Source organism: Ptychodera flava, chromosome 5 (genome assembly GCF_041260155.1).
Source record: "Ptychodera flava strain L36383 chromosome 5, AS_Pfla_20210202, whole genome shotgun sequence".
In the NCBI taxonomy this organism is placed as follows: domain Eukaryota; kingdom Metazoa; phylum Hemichordata; class Enteropneusta; family Ptychoderidae; genus Ptychodera; species Ptychodera flava.
Window position 1 is genome coordinate 34,671,039 of NC_091932.1, and position 16,526 is coordinate 34,687,564.

At 37.8% G+C, this 16,526-nt stretch overlaps 2 protein-coding genes across 2 annotated transcripts; both read left to right on the top strand.

Annotated features, from left to right (window-relative positions):
• Positions 1-1,787: 1,787 nt before the first annotated feature.
• LOC139132587 (blue-sensitive opsin-like) lies at positions 1,788-7,022 on the top strand. Its single transcript, XM_070698877.1, has 4 exons — positions 1,788-1,915; positions 2,026-2,219; positions 2,860-3,166; positions 5,902-7,022. Exons 2-4 carry the CDS (start codon positions 2,060-2,062, stop codon positions 6,902-6,904), a joined length of 1,470 nt encoding a protein of 489 aa, XP_070554978.1. The 5' UTR covers positions 1,788-1,915; positions 2,026-2,059; the 3' UTR covers positions 6,905-7,022.
• A 6,244-nt stretch (positions 7,023-13,266) lies between these two features.
• LOC139133736 (uncharacterized) lies at positions 13,267-16,350 on the top strand. Its single transcript, XM_070700503.1, has 2 exons — positions 13,267-13,554; positions 15,042-16,350. Exons 1-2 carry the CDS (start codon positions 13,322-13,324, stop codon positions 16,054-16,056), a joined length of 1,248 nt encoding a protein of 415 aa, XP_070556604.1. The 5' UTR covers positions 13,267-13,321; the 3' UTR covers positions 16,057-16,350.
• The last annotated feature ends 176 nt before the right edge of the window (positions 16,351-16,526 follow it).

Consider the following 16,526-nt stretch of genomic DNA (forward strand, 5'->3'; position numbering starts at 1 on the left):
ACTTGCAGAACTTTTTGTATATAGCGCCATGCTCGACTAGCGTAATGTGAATTTCGTTAATGGGCCAGGATCGACTAGCGTAAAGCTATATTTCTGGCTCCATATTACCATCGATTTGTAAATGTTGTATTTACCTTACATCGCACGTGACGTGTATTATTTTTCATATTAGGGTAATTAAAAGTAATTATATCAATACAGCCCTCTCCAAAACTTTACAACAAATACTTAATAAGGATACTGGTCTATAATTGTCAACTTTTTATGAATAGGAACTACGTCAGTTGTCAAGTAGTCATCAGGCAATGTACCTGTTTTAAGTGGTAAACTAGTTGCCTGGCACACTGTTTAAGGACAAGTAAAAAAATACCATCCGGGCCGATGGCTTTACAAACGTCAAGGTCAAGTACAATATTCAGCTTTTCATCCAGAGTAAGTGAAACATTTCCTAAAGACATATGCTTGAAAATAGGAATATCAGCAAAAGTATATGGGAGTTGGACTTCGTGAAAACAGAATAAAATACAGTTGTTGAAAAGAGTGGCCTTGTCGTTAGCAGGAGTGGCTGAACCTTGCTGGCTCAAAGGACTCTTCGGTATAATGATTTGAAACGCGTCTTAGACAGAATAAGAGTCCAAAACCGCTTTGGATTTTCGACTACACTATTACTCAGACTGTCAATTTACTGATGACATTTCGTAGTCGGCATATTTTAAAGCCAAAGTTTACGAAATTTCGCCCATTACCGCGAAAGATTTGATTTCTTTGCTCTTCTCAAGGCAAAATGTTCTAATTTTTGCATATGCCTCATGTCCGAATCGATCCAACCCGGTGCTGATTTATCCTTGCCCTCAATTTTGGTATATGAGCAGCCATTCCTTTAAAACGATGTTTCTTAAGAAATAACCAGGCCGAATTAACATCACTCGAAGAAAGAATATCGTCGAAATTCGTATTAGATAAAGCAGACCTAGTAAGATCGAAATTTGTGTTTTTCGTTATAAGTAAAACGGGATCTGCGGTATAAAACTAAGACTGGCAATCGGGAATAATGAATTCAGACAAATTATCTACAAATGCAATGTACATGAAGGCATATGCATGTTTTTGTAAAAATGAGTTAGTGCTGAAAGCTCTGCTGACAACAAAATGTAAACCACAGCTCAAAAGTGAGTTTACTAAGTCTTGAACTCCTTTTAATATTTTTGACAAGTCTTATCCTTAGGGTTGAGAATATTTTTTCTGGTGTCCAGAGCCTTTGTTTATTTAAAAAGCCGTTTAAGTCAGTCCTTGAATCCTTTCTGTAACACTAGCTAGTTGTAAGTTTAGAAGCCATTTTATATCTAGGTTAGTTCTTATAAAAGCAGGACTCCACAATAATCGATTCGGCGCAGTCTAGGGAGTGAAATGCACAAACGACTGTACTACCAAAGTAATTTGTACCAAGCTAACAATAATGTAGACCTTTTGCCCTGCGGTATTTTGTATACGGTTATTACGGACGCTCACGTTAACCAGGCGCTAAATTAGTATAATTTCATAATCATCATTTTACACTAGGCAATCTTAGGACTATCAATAAGGTTCAACGTCCACTGTTACTTTTGTTGGAAAGCTCCCGTACCCATCATGCATTCAATGTTTTCAATCGTATGATTTTGAATCATGCATAAGATGAAGACTGAACAGTCCTGTTCGTTTGCACTAACACAAAACGCTATTTCTTTAATGCGGACTGCTTCATATATTGTTAAACCACATGATCTCACACTTTATTCCGAGGTTGGTGAAAAGCGATCAAGATTTATCCATCGTCCAACATTTTGACTTTTGATACGATAGAGCTGTTGTCAACGGTCAACTGCCAGTAACAGAAGACTTAAAAGTCAAATATAGCAGGAATTACGTTGATAAAGTAAGTATTATAATTTTTGCACTTTTCTCAGCTGATTTTGGAAAAAAATTGTTTTTTAGCTATTTACTTTATTAGGCATATGACAACAATCTTTCGTCTTGTTTTTACAGATATCGAAACACTTTCATCACTTTCCTCGTCGAAATGATGTGTATTTTGACCAAAAGAGTCTTTATTTTGTATCTTCTCACGTGGGGAGCGCTCTTTGGAGAATTTAAGCTTACGGTCGCTGATCCTCCATCGTTGGCGACACTTGGTGAATATCATGACAGTGGAAATGACATCGCAACTCGGACAGATAGGCGTAAGTCTGGATCGTTGATGACACTCTGTAAATAAGCTTGCCCTGGACTTGAATCTGACTCATACCCATAAGAAGTGGCACGTTGAACTTGCTAACAGCTTCATTGACTATATATTGTTCCATAACTTTTGTTCTGTTCGGAGAAAACGATGTCATTCGAACGTCGCTGTAATTTGATAGCGGCGATCAAGCCATTATTTTCAGCAATCCTGTAACCCGACATTCCTAAATCAAAAGTCTTATCTCGAAACTTCTAATATTTCATCAAACTAATGATATAATCATAACAATACTGATATCAAATATTAGTTGATATTCTCTGTCTCTATCTCTCTATTCCTCCTCAAGCCTAACTTTACCTCAGTGCAATTTTATCTGTCTCAGGCCTTCGTGTCTATGTATGTTTTCCCCCTGTTTTCATCACGGTATTCTTGTTTTCTTGTTTTGTTCACGTTCAATGGTGATACCATTTGTGTACATGTACAGTTTTGTCTAAGTCACTTTGTTTCAGTCTAGCATTGCCAACAGTACTAGTACAAATGGATTTTCACATTCTATCTATGTTTTGTTTCACTTTGCACGTCCTTCTCAAAAAAAATTGTTGGGGGTAATACCTGTTTTCTTTGTACAATTAATACAGCACTTCAGCGTGACTCTGAGATTAACGCAAAACACACAACGCGTATCTCGCCTGTATCAAGCACAGTTCGGTTTGAACCGAGTGGATGCCGTCAAGTTGGCAGGTGTACTATCTCAAACGGGTATGTCACCAATCGGACCGATGTCACATCCCGTGGTAGTGGCTCGACTGCAATTAGTGATGATCAGCTAGAGTTGAATAATCGAGCCAACACCAGGGAATGGACAATTCAAAGCAATCAAACACAAGAACGTTTTAATGCGACGCAGAGTAGCAGAAAACACAACTGCACCCAGCCAGAACGCTCGTAAGTATAATATTTCTTTTTCGACACGAATTCAACTGCAACACTGACAATATCAGATTCACATGTAAGTCGTTTAGACAAGCTGCTTGCTTGTTATTTTGACAAACATAACAAACTGAGATATTCAAGTCAATGATAATAACAAACATGTCGAAAAGACAAAATATAGAGTGACAGTTAACGGCGATGGTGTTTACCTTTGCATTGGGTGAAGAATATTGGGTTAAGTGATATTTCACATTGGATTGGTATTACATAACAGCACGAAAACGATTTCCCTTTAGCCGAAAACCTGAAATTTCATGAATTTTCATTTTAAAAAAGTAAAAATATCAGTTAAATTATGAAGATGTTCAGATTTGGAGAAGTAATTTTTGCTTTAGTTGCCTTTGCATATTCCATTGCTGATATTTATGAGGAAAACATTAATTTTAAAGCATTTGGCAGGAAATCCCATACTTTCAAGTATGGTGAAAAAAATCAACACTGATCAATGGTGTAAACATTTTTCCAAATTACAAATGTAAACTGATCACTAATTTGTTTAAAATTAAAATTCAAAAATTTCAAAGAAATGTTGATATCAGTACTCAATCACAGAAAAATTCACAACGAAAAAATCACAATGTGACATTTATGGTTTTTAAACCAATATTTTTGTGTGTTATCTTACACTTAATGGGTTTTGTACTGTGAAGCCTAGACTTGGTTCAAGTCTGTGATTTGTGAATGTTTAAGTGGAGTGAACGCAATGATTTGTATTCTGCTTTCATGTGAAACGCGCGCGTGAGTGGACGCGATGAGTAGGGTGAACGCGATAAGTGGAGTGAACGCTGTGCAGCGGAGTTTCACCCGGAATCACAGACTTGGCTTTCTTGCACGATCTGCGTTGCTATAAATTATTCATGAGATGACGTTTTCTTTACTCATATATTATTCATAAGATGACATCACTAAATTTTACACATTGGGAGGAGTTACCAATTGACCCAAACGAGACGTGCATAAAACTCACATGGCGTTGTTGACAAAATGTCGAGTGCGATCACTCCCACAAAAGTCAGCACGACCTCTGTTGTATCACCGAAAATGCGTGAAAATATCTGTGTTGTTTGTGGGGCCCATGTTGCAAAATGCGAAAATCGTCGCCAGTTATTCAAGGATGGAAAAAGACACCGTCCTTACAGTTGTAGCCTGTTCTCTTACGTGCCCAAAGCGATGGAAATCAAAACAATGTGGGGCGACTTCGTATGTCAGTGATTTTCCGCTGCCGGTTGGTGCGCAGACGAACACATCTTTTCCCTCAATGTAACTCTCAACAAGCTTCTTTGGTAATCTCGCATGATTAGCGATGGTCGACCGATCAGTTGTAAAACGCAGTTGATGTACGAACTTGATGCCATTATTCGCCCAGATATAAAACGTACTCGATGTCTAGCTTTGCACTGAGATGACAACAAACTTTTGAATGCATGCAGACCATGCGTTCTTCTTATTGGCCAGAATAACGGCGGGGCTGTCAATCATTTTGTATTTGCTCTACGTCACTGTGTACACAGTCCGTCTCACCGCCTGTACTTGCAAGAAGTCCAAGTCGGTGAATCCGGCAGAAACTAACTCACTACTGCGCAGACTCAAACTCGACGCATTCAATAGCTGGGAAAACCTGGCGTGAGCTGCCAAATTCCGGATAGGTTTGTACGAAATAGGAGAGACACAAGAGAAACTATTATAAATGATTTTATTTTTTTTAATTCACCGACTTGAACCAAGTCTATGTGAAGCCTATAATTGTTGCATAAAAAGCATCGATGGCAATTATGAAATAGATTTACAGGAATTTCCACTAAAACACATGGGACTTCTTTCGTTTATGTGGTCATTCAAAGTTAGTTCTCATACAAATCAAGAAATTTCTTGCAACAGACACAACCAACCATGCAAGAAATTTCTTACAAGGGACACACCCATCCATGCAAGAAATTTCTTGCATGGATGGGTGTGTCCCTTGCAAGAAATTTCTTGCATGGATGGGTGTGTCCCTTGCAAGAAATTTCTTGCATGGGTGGGTGTGTCCCCTGCAAGACATTTCTTGGACACACCCACCCATGCAAGAAATTTCTTGCAAGGGACACATCCATCCATGCAAGAAATTTCTTGCAAGGGACACACTCATCCATGCAAGACATTTCTTGCAACAGACACACCCATCCATGCAAGAAATTTCTTGCAAAGGACACACCCACCCATGCAAGAAATTTCTTGCAAGGGACACACCCATCCATGTAAGAAATTTCTTGCAACGGACATGGCTCAGAGTTGCAGGAAATTTCTTGCAAGGGTGGGTGTGTAATTTGACTTGAAAAATAACGAAATGCCTGTTGCTTGCATATTTGCACATATTTCCATGGAAAATCATATTAGAGGATATATTATATATTAAATTTAGTTATTTCCATAAAAATATCTTAAACTATCAAGAAAGTTCAACCACTTTTGATCAAATAAGAAATTTATGGTGAAATTATCAAGTAAAGCAGAACTGAATATTATAACCAGTTATTTAAGTGGAAATATTTCAAAAAAGTGTGGTTTTCGTTAATTGGGAAATTGTTTTCGTGCTGTTTATTACATATAAGCTTTAAATGCCGTATCATATTGAATAAGTATCACTTATTGCTAATGTTAATTACATTTGGGTAATACACGCGTTTATACTTGTTATTTTCATGCAGACGTACTGAACAAAGAAGATCAAACAACGAGACCAAAAGTTGTGAATCCCTTAATGATAGTGGGGATAGGACAAGACAAGCCCGAGAACGCAATCCAGCATTAGAGCCGACACTAATTTTTATATTTGCCGTTAATGTCTTTGGACTGGTACTAAACGTACTGTTTGTGACATTGAATCGGTTCGTCAGTCAACTGCGAAAGAAATCTTGTACTTTGACGATTACGTTAGGTATGATTACAATCATGTACTGTTCATTTCAACTGGTCAACTTTCTATGTACATTTATCGACCATAATTCAATCGTAAGGAAATCGCTCGGTGTGGTTCTTCAGTCCGGTTGTGTCGCTGCTGCGTCACTCACAATACTAGGTCTGGCAGTCGAGCGCTATGTAGCTATTTGCAGGCCTATGTTTTACAATACAATTGATTTCCCATTCGCTAAAGTATATGCGTATGTCGCCACAACTTTGTGCGCTGCTGTCACTATTACTTATGTTTGTGTTGACCTCCTGCACATGACAAGTGATGGCATACGCTTACCTAAGGCGCCATTATTGCAGTCAGATTGGGGTATAGTACTGTTCGTCTGTAGAGCAATTTCAATATCATCTATGCTATTCCCAGTTGTGTTTGTTATACCTTTGTATATCCTTATAGCAAGGAAGATTTGGCAGTCTCGGAGAGCATTCGCTGAGCAATCGACCGCAGCCCAGTCCAACAAACACCATGCGGTAACCCTAACGTGTTTCTTGATATCCTTAACGATGTTCGTTATGCTCGCCCCAGAGGTTTTACTGTCCATTTACCGATTATATAATCACACACAGGAAGCCAAGGATGAGTTAACACTTCACTCTGGTTTTCAATATTTTCTCATTTACAATAAAGTTTGTGGCATGAATATCAATGGGTTTATATATAGCCTGGGTAGTTCAGAATACAGAAGTTACATGTTAAATTTATTCTGTTGTCGTCGAAACGTCAAAAGCAAAAAAAAATGACAAAGCCAGTCATCTAACAACCCATCATGTCTGTGATTAACCCCTTTATGTGGTAACACGCATAGAAAAATTTATAGAAATGTGTCGAACACGTGCGTAAATCTTAGCAAACTTGAAGATAAACTGAGCTCAGTGATATGTATATCTAAACATTAAATGGATCTGTAATTTTGACAGGTAAATTTGTTACGAAGGAACTCATCGATCCCTCCACTGCTTCTATTTACGAAATCTTACTGTACTTGAAGATTTATACACCTGTAGCGCGTGTTAATTCCGTATTGACGGGATAATCAAAGGCGATACCAAAAATTATACAGTCGTGAGTAAATTGGGATCATTGGCAAACAACATCATATGATTGATTAAGAGTATGCAATTAAAGCACCAGGGTACACATGAAATGACAACACATACGGGTGCGCACACAGCAAAATTTGAATTCTATTAAACGGACAAAATCGTTTACTTTTCAAATTTGAGCAATATTTATGTTGATCTGCTCACTGAAACAGGCTAATTTTTAGTCGTCATGTATCTACTTCCACTGTACTTGTAGATTCAGTAATAAATGCTTCGATTGCATTAAATTTATATTTCATACCAAAGTCATGTCTTCTGCAGGTCTGCGAGAAAAATCGCCTCGCTTTGGTCGGTAATTAGGGAGCTGTCATTATTTACGGCCGGGGGATGCGGGGGAAAACCCTTAAAAAGAGTGGTTCAATAACAGAGCTGAGATGTTATAATTTTTTCTGACTGCGACCCCTCCACACGATGTAGAGTTCATGAAGCACCCGCACTTACATACTCGCTAGTACACATCACAAACAAACTTTGTTTAGAGCAATGAATTAATGCATCAAAAGTTACAGTTAATGAAGCTCCAAGCAAGTTCAACATGAACTTCTTATGGGTATGAGTTAGAATCATGTCCAGCGCAAGATTATTTAAAGGGTGTCTTTGACGATCAAGACTTACGTGTCTCTGTGTGAGTTGTGATGTCATCTACACTATCATGATATTCGCCATGTGTCACCAACGATGGCGTCTCGGCGATCGTAAATTCTCCAAAAAGCGCTCCCCATGTGAGAAGATACAAAATAAAAACTCTTTTGGTCAAATACAAATCATTTCGACGAGGAAAGTGTTGAAAGTGTTTTGATAGCTGTGAAAATAAGATGAAAGAGGGATGTCATATTCGTCATAAAAGTAAATACCTCAAAAACTCAAATTTTACTGATATCAGATAGCTAAAACAGTGCAAAAATGATACTTTATACTTACTTTATAAACGTAATTTAGGCTGAATTTGAATTTTACGTTTTCTGTCAAAGGCAGTTGACCGTTGACAACAGCTCTATCATATCAAAAGTCAAAATGTTGGATGATGGATAAGTCTTGATCGCTTTTTCCCAACCTCGGAATAAAGTGTTTAACGATATCTGAAGCAGTCCGCATTTAAGGAATAACGTTTTGTGTGAGTGCAAATGGAAAGGACTGTTCAGTCTCAACCTTATGCATGATTCAAAATCATACGATTGAAAACATTCCTGAAATGCATGATGGGTATGGGAGCTTTCCAACAAAAGTAACTTTGAGCATTGAAACCTTCGTGATAGTCCTAAGATTGCCTTTATTGGGCAAAATGGTACGAAATTATATACTCAAGCGCCTGTGGTTAATGTGAGCGTCAATAATGACCGCATACAAAATGCCGCAGGGCAAAAGATCGACATTATTGTTAGCTTGTTTCAAATTACTCTTGTAGTACATTCGTTGGCGCATTGCACTACCAAGACAGCGCCGAATGGATAATTGAAATGGCTTCTAAACGTACAACTAGATAGTATTACAGAAAGGGTTCAAGGACTGACTTATACAGCTTTTTGGACTCCAGAAAAATATTCTCAACCCTCAGGATAAGACCTGTCAAGAGAATATTAAAAGAAGTTCAAGAGTTAGTGAGCTCCTTTTTGATCTGTGGTTTACAATGTGTTGTCAACAGCTTTTATTCAGGGTCATCGAAAGTCACGTTTCACCATCATGTTGTACTGTCTCACACGGAAATACAGCAATACTTCATTTCTTACAAAAACATTTGTAGATAATTATGGGTAAGCCATGCCATAGGAAAATTTTGTTCAATCTTATTATTAGGAATCGACAATACAGAGGAGCTTCTCTATGTCTGAATTCATTATCCCTGATTGCCAGTCTTTGTTTTATGCCGCAAATCCCATTTTACTTATAACTAAAGGCAAATTTCGATCTTACTAGGCAGGCTTTATCTAATACGAATTTCGACGATATTTTCTGTCGAGTAATTTTTTGTCAACTTCTGTAAAATATAGTCTTGTACAGGATTAAATTGTGCAAATTTTTGAAAACCGTTCATTATAATCAATTTCTGTGAAAACCCCTCGGTACTCGAGGGAGGCATTGCGGAGTAGGGGATAGTACAAGTGACTGAGTATCGGAGGATAGTCAATTCGTAATTGTCAGTGGGTACATTATCCTGTAATTGCATGTTAGATTGAATCAATTTGAAAAGGATTAGAGCTTTAAAATCATGTACTGAAAAATTTCTTCCGAAAGGAGTAACATTCAAGGAAACTTGCCGACTTACACTTTTTTCTGTACAGTTTTGTTTCAAAATTCACAGTTGCAGAGTTTCGACTAAACTTTTCCAATACCGAGTATTACTGAGAGGCCTGCACCCAAAAACTTATTATCTGTAGCAAAGACATTGGCAGCATCAAATTTCAACCAATAATTTCCCGCGGGCCTGTGTCAGGTCCATATCATAAATTGATTTCTGAGTGTTAATGGAGGGCCTTCAAGTGTCCATTTTGTATGAAAATATACGCAACTATGGTTATCGAAAAATGTTTTGGTATGAGCTGAAAACTCTGTACATGCATATTAGGAGTACTTGACAATTGCGATCTAAAATACAATTAGTTTTCTTTACAAACAGTACATATTAGAAGATTTTTATTATATTTGCCACTGATCTTATTTATTTTTATTCAAATCCGAAATTAAAGACCGCTAAGCTTTCTAAAGACATTCAACTGTTCACAGATAATGACAGGGATTTTATTTATTTACAGGCACGCCTTTTGATCCCAACGACTGAGTTTCTGATTCAGCTGATAAGAAGATAAAAAACGTGCTGCATTAAAGTTTTCCTATGAAACAAAGGCTCAGTGTGTAAATTGGACGAAGGATAACGGCTATAAACCTTTCACCCAGGAGATGGCTTTGTACAGATTTAATCAAATGCTTGAATACATCAAGATCGGCTATCAGTCACCCTCTATACCATGTATAATCTTTGTTCGTTTCCGCTCCATGAATGAAATAAAAACAGGCACGTGTCAAGCTTTCTCTTTGTGTAGACCTGTTTCTTTATTGATATACGTATTGCCAACAGTTTCGGTTTTCGTACACAACACGTTTTAATAACCGCCTTTTGATGAATAACGCTTGCGACTAGAGCGATACAGATGTGGTTGCCTCTCTCTTATGCTTCCAACTTGTGAAAGTCTCACATGTTATGATATTGGAATTAATGAAAATCAGCAAAACTGCATCGAGCTGCAATAATTGTAGCCCATGGGCTGTGCACCGGCTTTTTCTCTCGTGTTGGGTGTAGCGCTGGCCATACACTAAACTGTACCTGTCGTCTCAATGCTAATATCCAATGTTATTTTGTTTTTCAGTGTCTTTTTAATGTGTATAGGAATTGTGGATTTAATTTCGCTCTTTGTGTAGACATTTCCTGGCCTGTTATAGTTACAATTCTTTTATCAACTATTTTGACCATATACTAATGTGATTTAATTTTCTGATTTTGTTTTTCCTTCTCGATGGTTCGAAGCCTCAGTTAGGTGATAAGTAAATGAGTGGAAAAAATAAGCAATTAAGAACACGGTTGGAACTAATTTTGGATAATTGGATCTTCATATTTTTCAAATTTCTCAAAAGTGTTAGGTGTCCTATATCTGAATGCTGCAATATTGCAAATTACTCATAAAAACAGATGTATGACTTGAAAAGAAAAGCAGATGAGCTTACATATATTTTGCAGATTAAACCAACATTACAATCAAATTATCCAAAATTAGTTACAATCGTGTTTAAGGTAGCTCACTCCTTGAAAATTAAAGAGTGACTTTAACTCTCGCCAGGTGCTCAAACTTTCCCCAAGGAAAACTTTCAACCATTCCCTTTAAAAATATAGAAAAAACCAAGTCATCGTGCAAGGGAAACAAATTACAAATTTTTACAATATTTTTTTAAAATTCGAATTGGCCGCTATCCCGATTTTCACAAAACTGAGCCAGTGAAACATTTATTTACCAGGGCCGATAAGCTTTAAAATTAATCCTCACAAGTGCTAGGTCCAAAGAATATCATAAAAGTTTGGTGTTAGGCTGTTAACACCAAATACTTCAAAATCACACACTCACGCGCTCAGTTACTAGATCCACAGAAAACTGACTCTTTCAAACATGAAAAACGTTTTAAGTTTTGTGCGCATGAGTGACATCTTATATAAGGCCACGAGAATGGCACTGTCTATTGGAAAAACATACTGGTATCTCCACAGGTTGATGCCTACTTTCCCAAATCGATATTTGTTTCTTATTTGTGTTTTTGGCTTGTGACATGTACTTATCCTTCAATATTGTATCCCTCAAAACTAGTTCAACTCTTCAGAATAGGTCGAGTCACGTGAGTGAAGATAGTAAACATATAGCGACAGAATTAGCAATAAATAATACATCTAAGTGACATAACTCGTATTCCACGGAGTATGAAACCATAAAGCAAGTTGACACCGAAGTTGACCTTTTGCCTGTGCTGTAAATAAACTTTACTCGATTAATGACACCAGGGGCGTTCAAGGATAATACAGCAGTTGGATTTCCAAAAAAATGCCCTTTCATGACTGACGGTGTTTTTATGAGTTATTTTATCTTCTTATCAACTGAATCGGAAACTCAGAATTTGGGATCAAAAGGCATGCCTGTAAATAAATAAAATACCTGTCATTCTCTATGAGAGAAATGTCAAATAAGCAGTCTCATCTCTTTAGAAAGCTTAGTGTTCTTTAATTTCGGATTGAATAAAAATAAATAAGATCAGTGGCAAATATAAATCACTTATGAATCTTCCAGGATGTAGTTATTGCAAAGAAAACTAATCGTATTTTAGTGCACAAGTATCCAGTACTCTTAAGCATTTACGGAGTTTAAGCTCATACCAAGAAATTTTTCGATGACCATAGTTGCGTATATTTTGATACGTGAAAAGCACTCCATTAACGTTCAGAAGTCAATTTATGATACAGACATGACAATAATCGCGGGAGATTATTGTTTGAAATTTGACGCTGCCAATGTCTTTGCTACAGTTTGTATTTGAGTAAAGGCCGCTACGTAATACCGGGTATTGGACATAATTTAGTCGAAAACTCTACAGCTGTGAAATTTTGAATCAAGACTGTACAGAAAAAAGTGTAAGTCGGCAAGTTTCCTTGACTCTTACTTCTTTCGTAAGAAATTTTTCAGTACATGATTTTGGATGTTTAAATCTTTTTACAATTTATTAAATCCAACATGCATGCAGGCGAAGGCCCAATTACAGGATGATGTGCCCACCGACAATTACGAATTGACCATCCTTCGATACTTAGTCTGTTGTACTAACCCCTACTCCACGATGCCCTGCCAGCGGGGTTTTCACAGAGACGAGAGTGATTAAAATGAACCGTTTCCAGAAATTTTTGCCCGATTTATTCCTGTGTATTACAAATGTTGAATATGCCTATTAAAGGTGATCTCAATTCAAAATACATTTAATTTATTCATATTTCAGAGCAGTTTTTACTGTGGTTCATTGTCACAGTATTTTTTGTTAAAATCTCTAGTCACCTGTATCTATCTGTCACGGAGAAAACTCCGATAAAGATTTCTTCCCTTCACAAAATACTCAAATAAAGTATACACATCAAAAGGTTTTCTGAGCTCGAGCTCGTTTATAAAATTCGTTTCCAACAACTATTACTGTAACAGTGAATCTCTCTCTCTCTCTCTCTCTCTCTCTCTCTCTCTCTCTCTCTCTCTCTCTCTCTCTCTCTCTCTCTCTCTCTCTCTCTCTCTCTCTCTCTCTCTCTGCTATAGAGTACCCGACAACATAGTCTCTGAATAAAAGCGTACAGCTCAATTTTAATATTACGTTCGTGTTATTCTGCAATGTGTCATTACACAAATATCAAAATTCGTCACGTGGCCACATAAATGTCACAGCTGTGAGATTAATAATACCGGAAAATGGGCAAAGGTCGTTTCAGAAAAAAATTCAAACGCCAATGTGTGGATAATATGGTAGCTATACGAGGTCGAAGATATGATATCGCTGACAAGCACTTCTGATTGTTTACATTATGCGGTTTCACACGTAGAAGTTGAAATCCCGAAGATGCACATCGCCCGCTGCCGTATGTGTTTTCAAGCAAAGTCGCTTGCGCGTGCCTCAAACAAGCACAGAATCATCTATATAATGGTCACTGTATCACTGTTGACGTGGACAATAATATTGATGAGCTCTGGATACCTTGAAGATGTAAGCTGGCATAAAGGGTAATGTCGTAGACGTCAACAAAGTCGAGCCTTCTGTAACTTGAACTGTGACATATATGCTTATGATAGCACCATGTTGGTAACATGTGGTGTTTGTATTATTTAAAATGTTTTTAATGTTTCTGGACTGAAGACAGAAAATATATAGTGAAACAGGCTATGCACATATTGATTTGTGGCTGCATTTTGGCATAACCTCGACGCCACTGTGACGTATATTGATTGAGTTTTTATCTCGGTATTTGATTCAAATGTGGATCGTCTGTTTTGCCACCAATCCTCAGCATTGCCCAATCATAAGCACAGTCACTTGCGAGGCTTAAAAACTATATAACGCGTACACTAAAACGCCTCTCTAGCGCTGTTCTCCACACAGTCCCTCGAAAAGGCCCCGGGAAAGGACATGAAAGCAATCTCGCGTTTTCTCTCCGTCAGTCATTTGCTCATTATGTCGGCACAGCGAAGCGTCCATTCCTGCGGCGTCATCTGGGCCAAATTTCCTTTCTAAGTAGGAAGTAATTTTACCGGTACCGTGCGTAATGACATTTGGCCTGGCGGCGCCGAAAATGATAAAGTAAAGAGCTAGACTAGACGTATAGTCGTACTTGTGCAGGTAGAAAGTACCTCTAGGCTCTACCTCTGTATTCGGACTCGAGATATGTGAGGACCATAATCAATATCAGGGAACTTTTCATTGCTATCTAAACTTATGTTCAAAATCTTACCGATCTAAATAGCGCTAATGCCTGATCGTCCTCGGCGGCATAAACTTTAGAAACTTATTGGTGTTCGACTCGCCAAATTTCGCCCTCAAACAAGGGAAAGAAAGGAATGTGACTCAGGCGAAGGGGAAAGTATGAAATTTTGGGTGGTAAAGAAGCAAGCGACAGCTTCGTGAGGAATACATTCTCCTCCCCTATCGTGTTGCCAACAAAATAGCTGTGCCCGGGCAAAAGCTTTGTGACGTGCCTTTCCGTTAGTTGATGGATGGTGCATACGTAGTTGCAGCGTAATCTTTAAAACAAATTTCAGAGATTTATACGTGCTGAGATTGGAGAGTTCATTTAAAGCTCGCTCCATGTAGATTTTCTTCTCCTTGTCGAAATGCCTGGTGACAACAAGATAACAATATGTATTTATGTAAATACCCGATGCTCTTGTGACATACAGAACAGAATTCCAGCAATTTCAGAATTTCACATGGTACTCAAGATGTGGGGTCGGCAAGAGTGGTTTAGGGCCTATTGTATAATTCAAACTATAGTATATATACAAAGAAGAAGAAGAACGCGTAAAATACATTCAAAGGTTAAGTTTTAAAGCTATTATCCAGTCAAACTGATGATTATTTCTGTGAACTATAGAACTAATTAAAACGCAAAATAGATCAAGGATTTAGTTCAATACAGTATTGTATATAATATGGTGAATACAGTTATTTGGATTAATGTTGACGATAGCATATTTTTTCTCTCCCATCCGGGCAGTTTATATGGCCACTCAGCATTTGACAGTCGGCCTCAAGAGAAACGATCACACATCAACGAGTTCCCATGGATACAACGAAGAAAATGTCTCCCTAACTTCTACACAAACAGGAGGCGGAGGTCATCAAATGTTGGCCCTGAAGAATCAATGTGGCCTCCGACAGACTACTACAAAAACGGCACTGTTGTTTTTCTGCATCATCATAAAGCCGCCGGAAGCTCTGTTCGACAGTGTATCAGCGACATGAAGCCATTAATTTCGCTGAAAACTGTTTCTCATGAATCTTATTCCGGAATCTTCAAATCTCTACGATCAAACGACACCTTTATTTTCAAAGTTTACGTCGGTGGTTACACGTTTGGTCTCTGTGATTTCGTCTCTGACCGCCCGTGTTCCTATTTTACTCTGCTTAGAGATCCTTACGAGCGCGTCATATCCGCTTATGAATACTGCAGAATGTACACAAGCGACCACATTTGCTGGGGAAAGAAGGCGACAGCAAGCAGCCTTCAAGATTGGGTGAAGTACCACAAAAGTTTCTTTTTCTACCAACTGCTTTTCAGGCCAGAATTTTGTCAGCCCACGAGCAACATTGAAGCACGCCCTCTTGGGCAAGTACACCAGAAAGTTCTACCATGCTGGTATATTCAACAGGCTTTGATTGACAGCGAAGTCAACGACGATGCGAAAAGAATTATGCTTGACTACATCCTAGCAAACTTAGAAAACTGGTTTGCTGTCATCGGATTAACTGACGAATATGAAATGTCGCTCCGTTTGTTAGAAAATGCGTTTTCCTTACCATTCAACAGGTGTCACAGTATGAACCTGAAAGGAAACATTACAAAGTCTTTGACCGAAAGGGATATCTCCAAATACAAGGAAGATTTAATGTCAGATGCTTCCATTAATAATATATTGTATTATGATCTTGAAATTTACAGAATGGCAACCAAAATATTTGCAAGACAGAAGGAAACATATTACCGTCAACAGTTCGAATCTCGCAAGTAATAAGCTATTTATATACATGAACAGTTCCAGAAAAATCACTATGGTTTCGTAGTGAACACGACAGCAAGTCATAGATGCAGGATTTTACCGATTTTTAATCTCGAATCTACTTGCGTCGTCACTGAGGTCGATGAAATCATGATATACGACATTTTATTTTGGCCTTGCTAAAATTTCGATTTACTCAGGAGCTCGAGTGATATTATTCCTTGGAATTTTTAAGAATTTGAACTTCTATGATATTTCCATTACGCTGTGTTTTACTTTTCGTTTCAATAAAAAGTCTCAATATGGTGTCTCTCCCGGAATCATTATCCATACAATCATTCCGCTCTCAAAACCAGTTGCTGTAGCTTGTGTGACGTAGATCTAACAACAACAAACAAATTAAATGATCAAAATGCCATTTTCTATACCGTGATGATGCAAACGATATCGCCGACAAATTTCCATTCTGAGAAAAATTGCTT

Bases quoted from the DNA above. Each gene is read 5' to 3' on its own strand.
- LOC139132587 (XM_070698877.1), top strand. From the start codon at position 2,060: ATGATGTGTATTTTGACCAAAAGAGTCTTTATTTTGTATCTTCTCACG. The intron at 2,220-2,859 runs GTAAGTCTGGAT...CAATTAATACAG, and splicing joins CGCAACTCGGACAGATAGGC to CACTTCAGCGTGACTCTGAG. The intron at 3,167-5,901 runs GTAAGTATAATA...ATTTTCATGCAG, and splicing joins TGCACCCAGCCAGAACGCTC to ACGTACTGAACAAAGAAGAT.
- LOC139133736 (XM_070700503.1), top strand. From the start codon at position 13,322: ATGATATCGCTGACAAGCACTTCTGATTGTTTACATTATGCGGTTTCA. The intron at 13,555-15,041 runs GTAATGTCGTAG...CCATCCGGGCAG, and splicing joins GATGTAAGCTGGCATAAAGG to TTTATATGGCCACTCAGCAT.